This window comes from Clytia hemisphaerica, unplaced genomic scaffold (genome assembly GCF_902728285.1).
Source record: "Clytia hemisphaerica strain Z4C2 unplaced genomic scaffold, Clytia hemisphaerica genome assembly, whole genome shotgun sequence".
Taxonomy (NCBI): domain Eukaryota; kingdom Metazoa; phylum Cnidaria; class Hydrozoa; order Leptothecata; family Clytiidae; genus Clytia; species Clytia hemisphaerica.
The window spans coordinates 611,630-625,649 of NW_027103425.1; the positions used below are offsets into that span (position 1 = coordinate 611,630).

Consider the following 14,020-nt stretch of genomic DNA (forward strand, 5'->3'; position numbering starts at 1 on the left):
TTTGAGAAAACAATGTGATCCGAGTCCCTACATATAGTATATACAGTTGACTCTGGCTAATTCGAACCCGAACCGAAAATTCTTTTTATTTTGAATCCCTCTCCTTGACTGGAACTGGAAAAGTTCGAATTATAGAAAGATTCGAATAAGTTTTCAAAGAAAATATCGATATTTATTCGAGCTGTTCTGATTTTTTTGGCCCTTTTTAGTCTCAAATCGTTTCTATCCGTTCTTGTTCTTATATTTAGGCGTCCAAAAGAGGTACACTTAAAGGGCGACACATACCCGTCGTACCTTCCCCCATTTGCCTAACTATCCCCCCTCCCCACAGGCAGACACTCCTGAGAAAAAACAAAAATTACTCTAGTAGGTACCGGATAACGCCACGCCACGCCGCCCGGTTTACATTCCCTTTGGCCAATGTGTTTTTCAGATATTTTGGAATTTATAGATCCTAAGGCTGTTGTAAAATTTTCGGCTGGGGATAAAAAAACAGGTAAATAAAAGTTTTTTCAACTAGGAAAAATATCGTTGCCTTAATTCTTATAATTTTTGTCACTTTCCCCCGACATATTTACCCAGAAAAGGCACTCTAGTTTTGTCTAGCAGATTTCCCGAAAAAAGAATATCCAATTAAAAAGCTGTTGTTTTCACCTTTCACTAGTGCTTCTCAAGACTCTACACTCTAAATATTTGTGAGGTTAACTAGCAAATCGGCATCATCACGAAAACGGTCGAAAAATGTAACAGGCTAGTGAGTTTCAACCAATAAAATAGCGTATTTTCACTAGCCTTAAATTTTTCGCCGATCGTCGTGATTATCCTGGGCTACCTCAGTATTATTTGCAACGCAAACAGAGTGGAGGAACGTACTTAAGCGTTCTGGAGCGCGCGTAACCCCTTTTTCTAAACATTGATTATTCGAGCTGTTCTGATTTTTTTGGCCCTTTTTAGTCTCAAATCGTTTCTATCCGTTCTTGTTCTTATATTTAGGCGTCCAAAAGAGGTACACTTAAAGGGCGACACATACCCGTCGTACCTTTCCCCCATTTGCCTAACTATCCCCCCCCCACAAGCAGACACTCCTGAGAAAAAACAAAAATTACTATAGTAGGTACCAGATAACGCCACGCCGCCCGGTTGTAAGTTAAATTTCGAACGCCCATCTATAAAGTGCCATATTAGTGAGGTTAAGTATACCGGGATAATCACGACGACGGACGAAAAATGTAATAGGCTAGTGGAAATACGAAATTTGATTGGTCGAAACTCACTAGCCTGTTAAATTTTCGTTCGTCGTCGTGATTTTACCGATTTACTTAACCTCACTATTGTTCATAAGTCTAATTTTTGTAATATCAGCGCATCATCGTGAACATGTTTGCTACACGGAAACAGTTTCATTTACACGAAATTTCAAGCGCGGGAAAGTCATCGTGAAGTCAAAGAACAACAACTTGCAGGACAGGCCTGACCAGCTGACTGAATCAAAAACATTTTCACATTTGAACAATAATTAAAGTTTCCAAGAAAGACAATTTAGTAAGTATTTAATTACAGATATCTGTATCCAACTAAAATAAAGCATAAACTGTCTATCACAATCCTTTATAATTCAAGTTCAAAGCAAAGCTCAATGTTTTGATTTTGTACGCTACACATGCAGTCAGGCACGAGATAGGACGTCTCAGGCTAAAAGTGTGAAAATGAATAAAAAGGAACTTCAAACTGAAAAAGGGAAAAAAGGAAGAAAACTGGGAACTTATTTTTTTCATTAAAAGTTTCTTCAATCTTCGAAGACAAAATTGACCCATGCGCCATGGAAAAAAAATTTCATCTATGCAGTTCTTTGAAATGAAGCAAAATATTTCCAACCCTGTTCAATTAAACTGGGTATTCGGCGCTATTACATCACTTTCGTTTTCGACCCCGTTCATTTGCCAATGGTCGCAAGTGAAAAATACCCCGTTCATTTGCCAGGATGTGCCTGACTGACGTGCGTTTGGTTTGGGAACGCGAAACACGAACGCGAACTACCCATTTCTAAACTTTTCAATATATCTCCAGAACTAACAGATTTTTTGAAATTCTGTAAAAAGGTCCAAGTTCCTGAATAGTTTTACTATGTCAGTTAGGGGACCCTTCCATATTCATTTGACAATGCAAAACGTCAAATTGACGTTATCCTCTGAACCCCCCACCCCCACAGATAACGCCAAGCGATGTACTGATGTACTGATGTACTGTATACCAAAAGTTGCAGCCATTTTTCATCAAAGTTTTCCCGTTCCGTCGCAAAGTCCGTACTTGGTTGTACCTGTGCGTGTATGTGTTCTTTTAACTAATGACTTTTATTTAAAAAGAAATTAAAAGCTCCACTTGGCGCTAGGTCCGTGCCGTGCTGTAGGTGTACCACCTTCTTTGCCCACTTGTGCGATATGGTTCGCTCGATCGCGCAAACAATGAAAATATGATGTAATGATATCATAGCGCGAACCAATGGGATTATGCGAGCAGCAAATTTTCATGTACTTCATACACGAATATATTTTCGACAGCTTATAAAGTATAGTGTGGTTGGTGGTTACAAATATCCGCGATTTTCACAAAAAGGTATACCTTTGATTTCTTATAACGTCAAACCTAACTTTTGAACCCCCCCACCCCCTCATAACGTCAATTTGACGTTTTGCGTTGTCAAATGAATATGGACGGCTCCCCTTAGGGAAACCATCCAGGATCCTGCCATTCTATAAGCCAGCAAAAACTAAATGACACTTGTAAACTTACTTCTTCTTACTTACTTCTTACTATTTTCCATCGAAAACAACCAAAAACATTGCTACATCCCAAAGTCGGAGACCAAAACAAATTATCTTCCAAGATTATGGCGCCCTTTTTTTGGATCTATTGTTAAGGCCATCTTAAATGGTGGAAAGAGTTGCGGAAAGACAAAGGCGCCCGTTGCTTTGAGGGTGGTAACGCCAAAACGCCCAATATGATCTTCCAACAGAAGGCGAGTTAGTTGCCGCGCGAGTTATGTCATGCACTCCACTGCAGCGCACAACGAAGCGTGTTTCAATGAATATCATTAATTATAAGAATATCTTATGTGCTTACCTTCAGTAAACTTTGAGTGCTTCATTGAAAATGAAGAAGGTAAGAAGATAAAAAATGCGCTGGATAATTTTCATTGTAACAGTTTGGACAATCATCGCTGAAAGTTTGAAAAAGTTTTTCCGACGCAAAAAAAAATTCAGCCAATTAAAAGCACAGTGTGCTTATACTTACTATGTTTGCTACAGCGTCTAGGCTAAAAAAAGTGTGAAAGGAAACGAACGCCACTTTTTAATGAGTGATGTTATGATTTTTTTGATTGCGGCCGCGTACGGGAACCAAATTAGGAACCAAATGTTCCTAACTGTATGTTCTGTAAAAAAATCATAACCATCAGTGAAATACTCGTTCATCTATTTAAGATTGAAGACAAAAATTTGCAAAGAAAAATAAACCTTGAGCACAAAAAATGCTTTTTTAAACACTTTTTTCCACCGAAAAACAAATAACTTTTATAGACTTACCTAATAATAAGCTTCTACTAATTAAAGTAAATGAGATAAGATAAGATAAAACCTTAAAATCAACCAGAATTTACAACCAGAATTTACAACCTTTCGTCCAAAGCAAAAGACGTGCTTTTCTCGCCGCCATCTTGTTTTAGAATGAGAATTCCAGAGAATTCCATTCGGTTCCAGATCCCACGGTCTTTTTTCATCCAATCAGATCGCGCGATTTCACTTTCGCTTTCTCTAGTCCAATAAGACTGCGGGATTTGAGTCATGTGACATCTCTATTGAAAAACCCGCGCCGAATAAAATAGAAATACAGGGGGTCAAACTATTGGCTACAGGAACTGAAAGCAAGCAATTAAGGCCAATATTTTTGGTTTTTCTGAAGGACAAAAGGTATAGGAAGCTTTACTGAAGGAGGGATAAGGCTGGGACTATCTTTTTAAAAAATATGGACAAAAAAAGGCACTTTTTTGGGTGATAATTAAGATTTTACTTAGAAACTTTAATTCTCTTACCCCTGTCTTGGGCCCCTCTGATATGAGCAAGGGAACCATGTTGGCCACCCCTACTGAAAATTTCAGATCAAAACAAACAAGGAATCAATTCCTGTAACTCGAAGAAAATTGGAAAAAGCTGGTTTTTGACTGTTTCTGATCCTAAAGTGCTATTTTTTGGTAAAAGCTATGCAATTTATGTTTGGATTTCTAGAAAGCTTACTCGTTCATTGTCAATATATTTTTTATTTGAAAGTAATCTCTTCATGGAATAAAAAGATATAGTCAAATCTTGTAGGGTCATTTTTCAAAAATTTTCTGCCAAATTCGATTTTCGCATTTCGCTATTTTACCCTACGCAAACGCACGTGGCTACATGCGGACTGATGTGGGCAGGTTGTGGACGGGCGATTGCACTTGATTATTGGAAGCAAAAAGACTTTTAGACAATTTATATGGAGGCGAGTGGTTATCAATCAAATTTTTGATAACTACTAGTCATATCTCTTCGAAATTTATGAATGGTAAGGCGGTCATCGAAAAAATGCTCTGTTCGCGTTGCAACGGATGTTAAAAATGCATGCGGGCGGACGAAAAAATTCCCGGGTTTTTAATTTAATCACGCCAGTAATTCAGGGGCGGGTGGTATGGCGCGCGAAAGCGCTATAAAATACTATCGTTTTTATAATACTATCTTTTCAAAAATAATACTATCTTTTCTAGTGTAATACTATCTTTTCTAATAAATAATACTATCTTCTAATAAATAATACTATCTTTTCAAATATATAATTCTCGTAAAAGTCGAGTTAATAAGTTTGAGTTAAAAAATTCGAGTTCGAGTTATAAGCTGCATGTATTTTGTGACGTCACAAATATACCATTTTAACGTCATCTTACAATTTCCCAACTGGAAAATGTAAGTTAAAGACAAATTGACGGGTTAAAAAGGAGGTCTGACTGCCGTGTCAAAACTGTGATGACGTTGCAAAACGTTTGCAGTTTTTTATATCATTAAACAAAACAATAAAACGCGCGTAACGTCAGTTGATTGTCAGGGCGATTTTGAAAATTGGAGTCTCTAGATGGTCTAAAAATGCATCAAAATAGCTTAATAGTTGTGATATAGGAAGAAAAAAATATTATTAAATTTGGTTTTTCCAGAAAACCACTTTTGAAAAAATTATTGGGGGGACATTGCCCCCCCTTGCCCCCCGGTTGCTACGGCACTGCTCTCAACTTGACTTTTTCGTAACTCGACTTTTCTGAGCCTCGAAAAGATAGCAATAAGTTAAAGAAAAGAAAGTAATAAATTTCAAAAAAAGATAGTATTATATTTGAACAGATAGTATTATATTTGAAAAGATAGTATTATATTTGAACGCGAACAGAGCATTTTCTCGATGACCGCCTAAGCCTAGCTATACTACATATATTCCTCTGAAAAAACATACTAGAATTTCTTTCCAAAAGTCCAACCAGAGAGCAGACTTTTTTATCAAAACAAAAAATCTGCTTGCCTCCAGCAAATGTTATGGTCTCTTTGCCTCTTAAAAAACGGGCAGTAAATAAGTCACGCCAGTGAAGTCAAGTTCGAAATTATTTTGTATTAGAAAAATGGTTAAAAGCAGCCAAAACACAATAAACCTTTTCACCTTTCCATCCGCCATATTGAATTGTATGCAAAAATTATGGTGGCCGAATTGCTGTGGTAAAATTACCTTAGATGCAAAACATATGCAAAAAGAAAGTATTAATATTAGGGTGCGCACTCGTCAGGATTTTTTGCGCGGAACAAGGAAGAATTTACAAAAATGAACTTCAATGCATTAAAGTCTGTCTCAAAATAATTTGCAGCTGGAGACAAAAATGGCTGTTACTTTTGATAGAATTCGAATCAAGTTGCGATTTTGTGCTCGTTAAAAAGATATTCTAGAGTGGAATATTATCAAGTAAAAATTTGGAAAATAAAAAGGAAAATGAAAATGAAAAATGAAGAAGAAAAAAATCAATTTCTTGTAGAAATGTGGTATAATTACTATTTTCACAAAAGTGATTCTTCAATTTTAGATCATCATCACTGTCAAGAAACTTATCAAAAATATTCATTCAATCAAAAGATATCAAACAAAGTTTATTGCTGGTTGACTCTATAAAGTAGTAAAAAACGTTAAAAAACAACAAAAAAACAGCCTTTTGTTGAATGAATATTTTTGAAAAATTTTTCACAGTGATGATGATCGAAGATTGAAAAGTCACTCCTGTGAAAATGGTAATTATACCACATTTCTACAAGAAATTGATTTTTTTCTTCTTCATTTTTCATTTTCATTTTCCTTTTTTTTTTCAAATTTTTTACTTGATAATATTATTAGACAAGCTGAAAAATCATCCGCGAAGGTACAAAAATAATCCTTATTCGGGCTGACGGTAAATTATTCTCCTGGGAATAGAACTGCCAAACGATCAAATCAAAACATTGATCTGAACCCGCTGAATGTGTGACGTCATAATTACTGCTTTCAGTTTGCGTGTTTTGAAAGTTTGCTGTGTGTACTCCGTCTTGGTGGAATTTTTTAAAGGCATTAAATTGAATATGCAATGTCTTCAAGAACAAATTTCTAAAAGGCTTTTGTTGTTCTGTAAATATTTCGTTTTGGATTAAGAAATTCCATCTTTTATTGTTCTGATGATTATAATATTTCTTTATAAGATGCTTTGTTGTCTTTTTAATCTTTGTGTAAACTTGCATATGTTTTGCATATTTTCCAAGTAAATCCAACCACGGCTTTTTCGTTCCTCTATTTTTGCACTCAAAAAAATTTATCGCCATTTTAAAGAAAACTTCAAACAATCAAATCAAAACTCGTATCTTGTCTGTCTCAAGCATGAGAATCGTGAATTCCCTGCTAGCTCTTCTGTTTTCCATTCAAAATTACCTAAATGTAAACAAACTGTTTTAACCGTTCCATGTACGAAAATTTCATAAATCGTTAAAATAAAATAAATTTCCGACCGACCGACCCACCTCCAAAATCTAGGGTTGGGTGACGGCAAACTAACAATTTTTAAGTCCAGCCCTATTCATGATATTATACCTCACTGAAAATTTTTTGCCAAAAGAAGATCGCTATCAAAAGTTAAAAGCTGAAAACCTACTTTCCCTAACCCCTCGCAGGCAAAAACGCATTCATTTAGGCTTGGTACTCACTTGTGCAAAAAATTACACCTAAGTGCATTTATTTAAGTGCATTTATCAGTTAGGCGCACGTTTAAACGCCATTTATGTACTCACTACAAAGTGATTTGAATGAAAGAGATGGAAAAAGGAGTTAAAAACGCGATTAAAAAATCCCCCTCTCTCTTCAAATTTCAAAAGAACTGGACAGTGTTTACATGTAGTGTCTTTGATAATTGCTTCGAAATATCAAAACTTTGATATTTGCGTTTAAGTGCGTCTAGCAAAATCAAGGCGTTTATGTGCGTATATGTGCTCATATGTGCGTCTAAGTGCGCTTAAATGCATTTAGCGAATGTACTCACTAGAAAGCATAAATGTGTTTGACGCACTTAGGCTCACTTAGACGCACTTAAACGCATTTTTTTGCACAAGTGAGTACCAAGCTTTACCTCCCAAACAATTTTATACACAACGATGAAGCGCACATTTTCCGGGCCGTTTCTGAGAAGTTTGAATTACGGGAAAGGTGTATTAAGGGGATACTCTACAAAAATAATGTGGTTTTAAACAAATCTTTGACAAATTGGCGTTTCTTTCTGTTCTAATATATGCAAATCACGTCGAAAAAAGAATACATTTCCGCATTTACTTTCACTTTCGCTTTCATGCTATGCGAATCTCATTGGATAAACACCGCTCACTAACAAATTCTGATTGGCTGTAAGTCTTAAGCTTTGGGATCCTGATTGGATTATTTCCGTGCCACGGCTGAATTTTGATTGGTTGAAAGTTTCTGAGCGTGAATTCTGATTGGATGAATACCTGAAAAGTAAACACCTATCCCTAAGAAATGAAATCCAAATAATAAACTTAATCCCCTCTGCAGAGTAGGATGTTACACACAACCTTTTTTCCAATTTTCACGAAACATACACATATTTTATGTAAATTTATTAAATCTCCATTGTTTAATTCATATTTTTAGATCCACTAAAGTATGCCACAAAAGTCTATTTCGTAAGTTGTGGTTATATTCTGTTTTTTATGATTCTTTACTATATGAGTTGATGTAACTATATTCATTTTATTTATTCATTTCATTTTATATATTTTGGTTTGTTATTTTCCATCTCATATGTACATATGATTTTATTGAAATTGTTTTGAATTTATCATCTTTTCCAGATCTTTCTTCACAAAGAAAAAACCTGAACCAAAGAACAAAGAAGATGAGAAAAAGTGAGTAACACTAAACATCCCATCTAAACAAACATAACAATATTTAGCTAGACTGCAAATTAGTTAAATCGTAAACACAAAAATTTAAGTTTTTAAACCAGCGCGTTTTCAATATGTTTTAGGTATAGCTTGCTTTGCTCTGATGGTTTTCAGAAGTGATAGAATGATCCTGAACAAAAATCTCCCAAGAAAGACATTTCAAAATTTGTCATACTACAGACATAATTCTACGCAGCCTACCTTTTCAAGGTAGGTTTGCAAAAGCTTGTTTTGATATTGATAGGATTAGGATCAAGCCTGATAGAATGCTGCCAAACTCCAGCAGAATGGTGGACCACTTCCAATACTAAGCTTTTTATTCATTTATCATGAGAATCTCCACTCTTACGTTATCTTTTGAAGGAAACAAACAATAACTGATGGAGACTCTCCAATAAAATCAAACCGAAAAAATAACAAAAAGCGCATCCTTGATGAAAGCAGTGATGAGGAAACTCCTCCGGTCCAAAATAAAGAAAATGGTTTGAATAATAATAATAATGAAACAAAAGACTCCATACAACCAAAAGACAGTGGAAACCAGGATCCACCTCCTAAGCGTAAAACTGGTAAGTTGAGATTTTTTCTTGTTTTGGGTTGTGTCTTATTCAGGGGTTTTTGATTTGTTTTGTTTCTGATAGACTAGCAAATGAAAAACTCTGGTGAATTCTAGATTTTAGGCTGGCAAATTCCTAGTAAGCAAAGTGTATTGATTCGCCTACGTTTGTACTTGAGGTGGCGAACAAATTATTTAGACCAGCAAATTATAATTTTCTTTGTGTCTTGGACAGGCGATATTCAACCTAAGTAAGACCCTTGTCTTATTTGAGTTTGATCAAACTAAGCCAACACTTGATCTCTAGATTGTTGTAAAGAAGACTGATATAATCTAAAAGAAGACCTATGTCAGTGTTTTTTACACTTTTGGCAAAAACGTGAAAACTAATTTTCGTCAAAAACGGTTTTTTCATTCTAAAATCGCGATTCTTGAGTATTTTAGGATGAAAACTTCCAATAAGTTGCGAATTATAATTTCAAATCTATTGAAATTTTTTCCTCGAGCATTACTTGATGAGATATTCCAAAAAATTAGATTTTGTGTTTTTCTCATTTGAAATTGTTATATACAAATTTCAAAGCTCTAAATATGATTTCCTTACACCTTCATCGCCCTGAATTTCGAAAAACACAAGCGAAGAGCACTTTTTTATTGCTTATTCCGTCACAAAAGTCAGTTAAAGCTAAACATAAACTTTTAAGGTTTTATCAAATGATTTTGAGTCCTATAACATCTAAACTTGGTGGAAAGTCTGCTGAGTCGTACAAGATTACCCTAGAAAGTTTTTAGAATGATATTCCAACCCTTACAGAGTCAATAAGTATTTGAAATTCCATTTAACTTGGACTATATGGAAGCAAAATTATTTAACCATATTGATTATCGAACAAAGAAAGAATTTTTAGCATGAACTCATAATACATATCAAGATAAAGTTAACGAATTTTAACAATGAATACTAATGAAATAATCTAAAGGAGCTGAGAAAGATTAATATTCCAACAAGAAATATCAGTAAAACCTAACCATAGTAAACCTCTTTGAGCTTCTTCGGACTATTCCCAGTTTGAAAAGCTTAGAAACATAATAAGTATCAAGAACTCGAATAATTGTAGAAGTAAGATATTTCTAGAGTTCAGAAGGATGAAATATTCCGTTTTTAAAGGCTTACCTAGTTCTAATAATGCAAAGAAGTCGAAGTCTACCAGTCACCCATGTAACATTTCGAATTCCAACAAAAATATATATATTTTCTGGCATTTTTCAAAAGTTTCATGGAATAAATAATCTTTGCACGCTCTGAACTACAATACTTGCGATGAAAAGTTTCTTTGTCATAATATGAAACAAGTCTGTAAAAAGGAGCACTTTTGAACGAGAAGCTCAGATTATGGATTATAACTTGACATGAACGTAAAGATGCTTCTGGGTAATTTATTTCGTATTTTTTTAACACAAGAACTAGTTAGGAATATATCAATCTTAGAAGGCTCTCTATCACAAGTAACGCTTTATCAAGTGATTATCTAACCTTCTCTTCGAAAGGATTTGATGAAAACATTCGAATGTAGCAAGTCATTTAGGATGAATCATTCCATCCGTGACATGCATGATTTTTTGTAAATTTGGAATATGTCATTCTATAGAGCTCCAAATGAATTTATATCTTACCCTACGGATAAAGCAGGCTTTTTACTATCAGGTGGTGTAAAATTATTCTTTACAAAAAGATACTTCTGAAATCAAATGAGACCTTTTCTACCAAACTAATAAAAAAAGAGTACCATGATAAAAGGGGTTATGCAAAAAGTGAAATATGGAATCCCTGCATGCTCCATTTCCAAAAAAATGTTAACTTTTCAATTCTAGGGATGCTTGAGATTGAACAAATGCTTGCTTGAACATGATTTCTCAAATACTACCCAATAAAATTTTGAATGAAGTTAATGATTTATCCAACGAAGTGGAATAACTCCTCCAGAATTGCTCTAAATGGAATAATTCTTCCTTTTATGGATTGCGAACGCTTAAAGGCTCCTGCCTGCCAAATTTTAGCCCAAAAGCTTAAAAACTCAATGAGCTATTGCCGATGGAATATTTCTTCCTTTTCCCAATGGAATAAATCGAAAGATCGTTACTTTTAGTACAATAACGCTATATAGTTCATTTAAAAAGGAATGGAATCTTTAATCTTTTCTCTCTCCAATAGAACTACTAAATTGATAATGAACGAAAACTTGCTCTCTAAAATTTGGTTTTAAAAAAGTGCCCAAATTTTCACGTTTTTGCCAAAAGTGTAAAAAACACTGACCTATATCTATTTTTGAACCTACCCCGGTGGAGGTCCTATAAATTAACCTGTGTTTGTTCGTCCAATTTGGGCCAAAAAACGGCTAAAAAACGGGTTTTTTAGACTTTGTGAAAAATTGGGTCATTAAATTTTTCTGATTTTTTGTATGAAAGTAGGGTACCATCTAGGTAAAAGATGGCTCAAGCAGATTTTTGCAAAAAAATTTTGTTGGCTCAAAAAACGCATGTTTATCTATAAGAATCACTATTAATAAGCATACATCAATGTTCTTAGTCAAATTACTCATTTTTTTTTATGAGATAGATGTTTTTTTGCTCATGAGGGCTTACTTTTAGAGAGTATGTGTGTTTAGACATGAAATTTTGGTTGCTTAGCGTGTTTTCTGGAAAAACTGGCCAAATTTGATATTTTTTTATAAGCACATTATCAATTACTTAGGTATTAGCTTTTCTCGAGATTGGTTCTTTCATTCTTTATGATTTTTTGCACAAAGATGCATAACTTTAAACCCTTAAATGTGACGGAGCCCGATTTTCGAAAAAAAATGTTTTTGGGCAAATTTTGGCCAAGAAACGGCTAAAAAAGGGTTTTTTGGACTTTGTGAAACATTGGATCATTGTTTTTTTCTGATTTTTTACATGAAAGTAGGTAAAAGATGGCTCAAGCAGATTTTTGTAAAAAAAGAATTTTTCAGCTAAGAAACGCATCTTTATTTATAAGAATCACTATTAATAAGCATAAATCAATGTTCTTAGCCAAATTTTAATTTTAATGAGAAAGATGGTTTTTTTTTGCTCACGAAGTCTTGAATATGAAAGATTATTTCAAGAGCATGAAATTTTGGTTTCTAAACGTTTTTTTTATAAGAAACAAACGACTAATTTTAATAGATCGTCACTATTTGTTTTCTGAATGATTGTTTAACGGTTATGCTCACGTAGATATCAATTATATTTGTTAAATGCATAACCAGGTAGGTCCATAAAAGTATCACTTGTTTCCTTTCACTTTCAGCTCGTAAATCAGTGGTGGGTCCTACAAAAAGGAAACTTAACAATGAAGAAAAACAAAATGAACCAGATTCAAAAGTATTAAAAACTGAGGCCAAGACAGAAAGTTCCAATGTTGAAATGGAAGGTTCATCTACTGCTGAACAAAATAAAAACAAAGAAATCAAAGAAGAAGCACTTTCACCAGAAAAGGAGGAAGACAATCAAGAAAAGACTCAAGAAAATGTTGAAGGGTCAAAATCTAGTGTCATTAAAGAAACTGCTAACACTACAGAAGACGTCAAAATGGAAACAGATTCAGAGTCAAAACCGTCTGGAGAAGATCAAAATACAACAAAAGATATTATCAAGGCTAAAAACGAAAACAAAAATGAAAACAAAGACTCTAAGACAGAAAAACAAAAACCAGCAGAATCTGGATTTTTTGGTAACAACTATTATTACTATCAGACTTATTATTGATGAATGAATTATTTGATCCTGTATTAGTTTATTCCCAAAATCATCAGAAAATTCTTTCCATTTTGTGTTGTAAAAATGACTAAAAGACTGAGTCTGAAATGAGTTTCAGAATGACAATTGATTTTTTAGCTTCGAAGAAAACAAACAAGGTTAAGAAAGAGACAGAGGAGAAAGAAAAGCAACTAACAAAAACAGAGAAGGCCGACAAAAAGCCCAAAGGAATGGCTTTCTTTACCAAAACATCCAAGGATGAGTAATATTTTACATAATTTTTCGACTAAACTTTTACTATAATGCTGAACTAGATGTATAACTCAGATAATCCTTTTGCATCCACACAACCGAATCACTTTAGCTGATGACTCTTTTGCATCTCTTTGACACTTGCTGAGCTTAGCTACTTTTTCATTCAATATTCCCCAAGGAAATCAATGATAAGATTTTGGTAGCAGCCACTAGGAAAACCTTTTACTCGTGTGATTTACCCTGAAAAGCATACACATAAGCCAGTTGAACTAAAACCGCTAGACTATTTAAATTGAATTGTATTGCCAAGTTGCACATTTAACCAACTTACTAGTCAATGTTTTTTTTTCCTCATTAGAAGCAAACCGTCAACTGCATCAGTAAAACCTGTTGATTATAATCCAGCACAAGATAAATATCATCCAATCAAACATGCATGTTGGGGAAAAGATGAACCGTATTAACAATCAATCTCTAATTTTTATTGTTTTGATCTTTTCTTTTCTTTTACATTCTCTAAAGATTTATAATTACAGTGATTGAAAAATTCTAATTGTTAACTGTTATAATATTGATGACCAAATCTTTTTGAAAACCTTCTTGGAAATTTACATTGAAATAAGTTAAATTAGTAATACAATACAAAATATTTCAAGCAAAATATTGTTTTACAATGTAAGTGCAGATCAGATAAAACTAAAGTTTTAAATGGTTAGATTCGCTCTGTGCTAAGCAAGAATGGTTTCATTATAATAATTGTATCAAAACTTCTTATTTAGAACTCCCTATATGGCTTTGTCTAAAACCTTTCAACATATTGAAGAAATATCAGCAAGGTAAGTGGAAAAAGATTTTTATAATCAAAAGTTTCAAATCCATAATAAAAAGATAGCCTAATAACAATAAC

General features: G+C 33.9%; 1 protein-coding gene across 2 annotated transcripts in view; it reads left to right on the forward strand.

Annotated features, from left to right (window-relative positions):
• Positions 1-1,403: 1,403 nt before the first annotated feature.
• The window catches only part of LOC136797912 (DNA ligase 1-like), a 48,269-nt gene continuing 35,652 nt past the window's right edge, over positions 1,404-14,020 (forward strand). The window contains exons 1-8 of one of the 2 annotated variants that reach the window (XM_067054495.1): positions 1,404-1,542; positions 8,233-8,264; positions 8,433-8,486; positions 8,889-9,094; positions 12,410-12,832; positions 12,997-13,120; positions 13,472-13,570; positions 13,893-13,949. In XM_067054495.1, the coding sequence (XP_066910596.1) occupies positions 8,245-8,264; positions 8,433-8,486; positions 8,889-9,094; positions 12,410-12,832; positions 12,997-13,120; positions 13,472-13,570; positions 13,893-13,949 (983 nt within the window). In that variant the 5' untranslated portion in view covers positions 1,404-1,542; positions 8,233-8,244. Of the gene's footprint in view, positions 1,543-8,232; positions 8,265-8,432; positions 8,487-8,608; positions 8,736-8,888; positions 9,095-12,409; positions 12,833-12,996; positions 13,121-13,471; positions 13,571-13,892; positions 13,950-14,020 lie in introns of those variants that run through there. The other variant, XM_067054494.1, reaches the window with a different exon arrangement.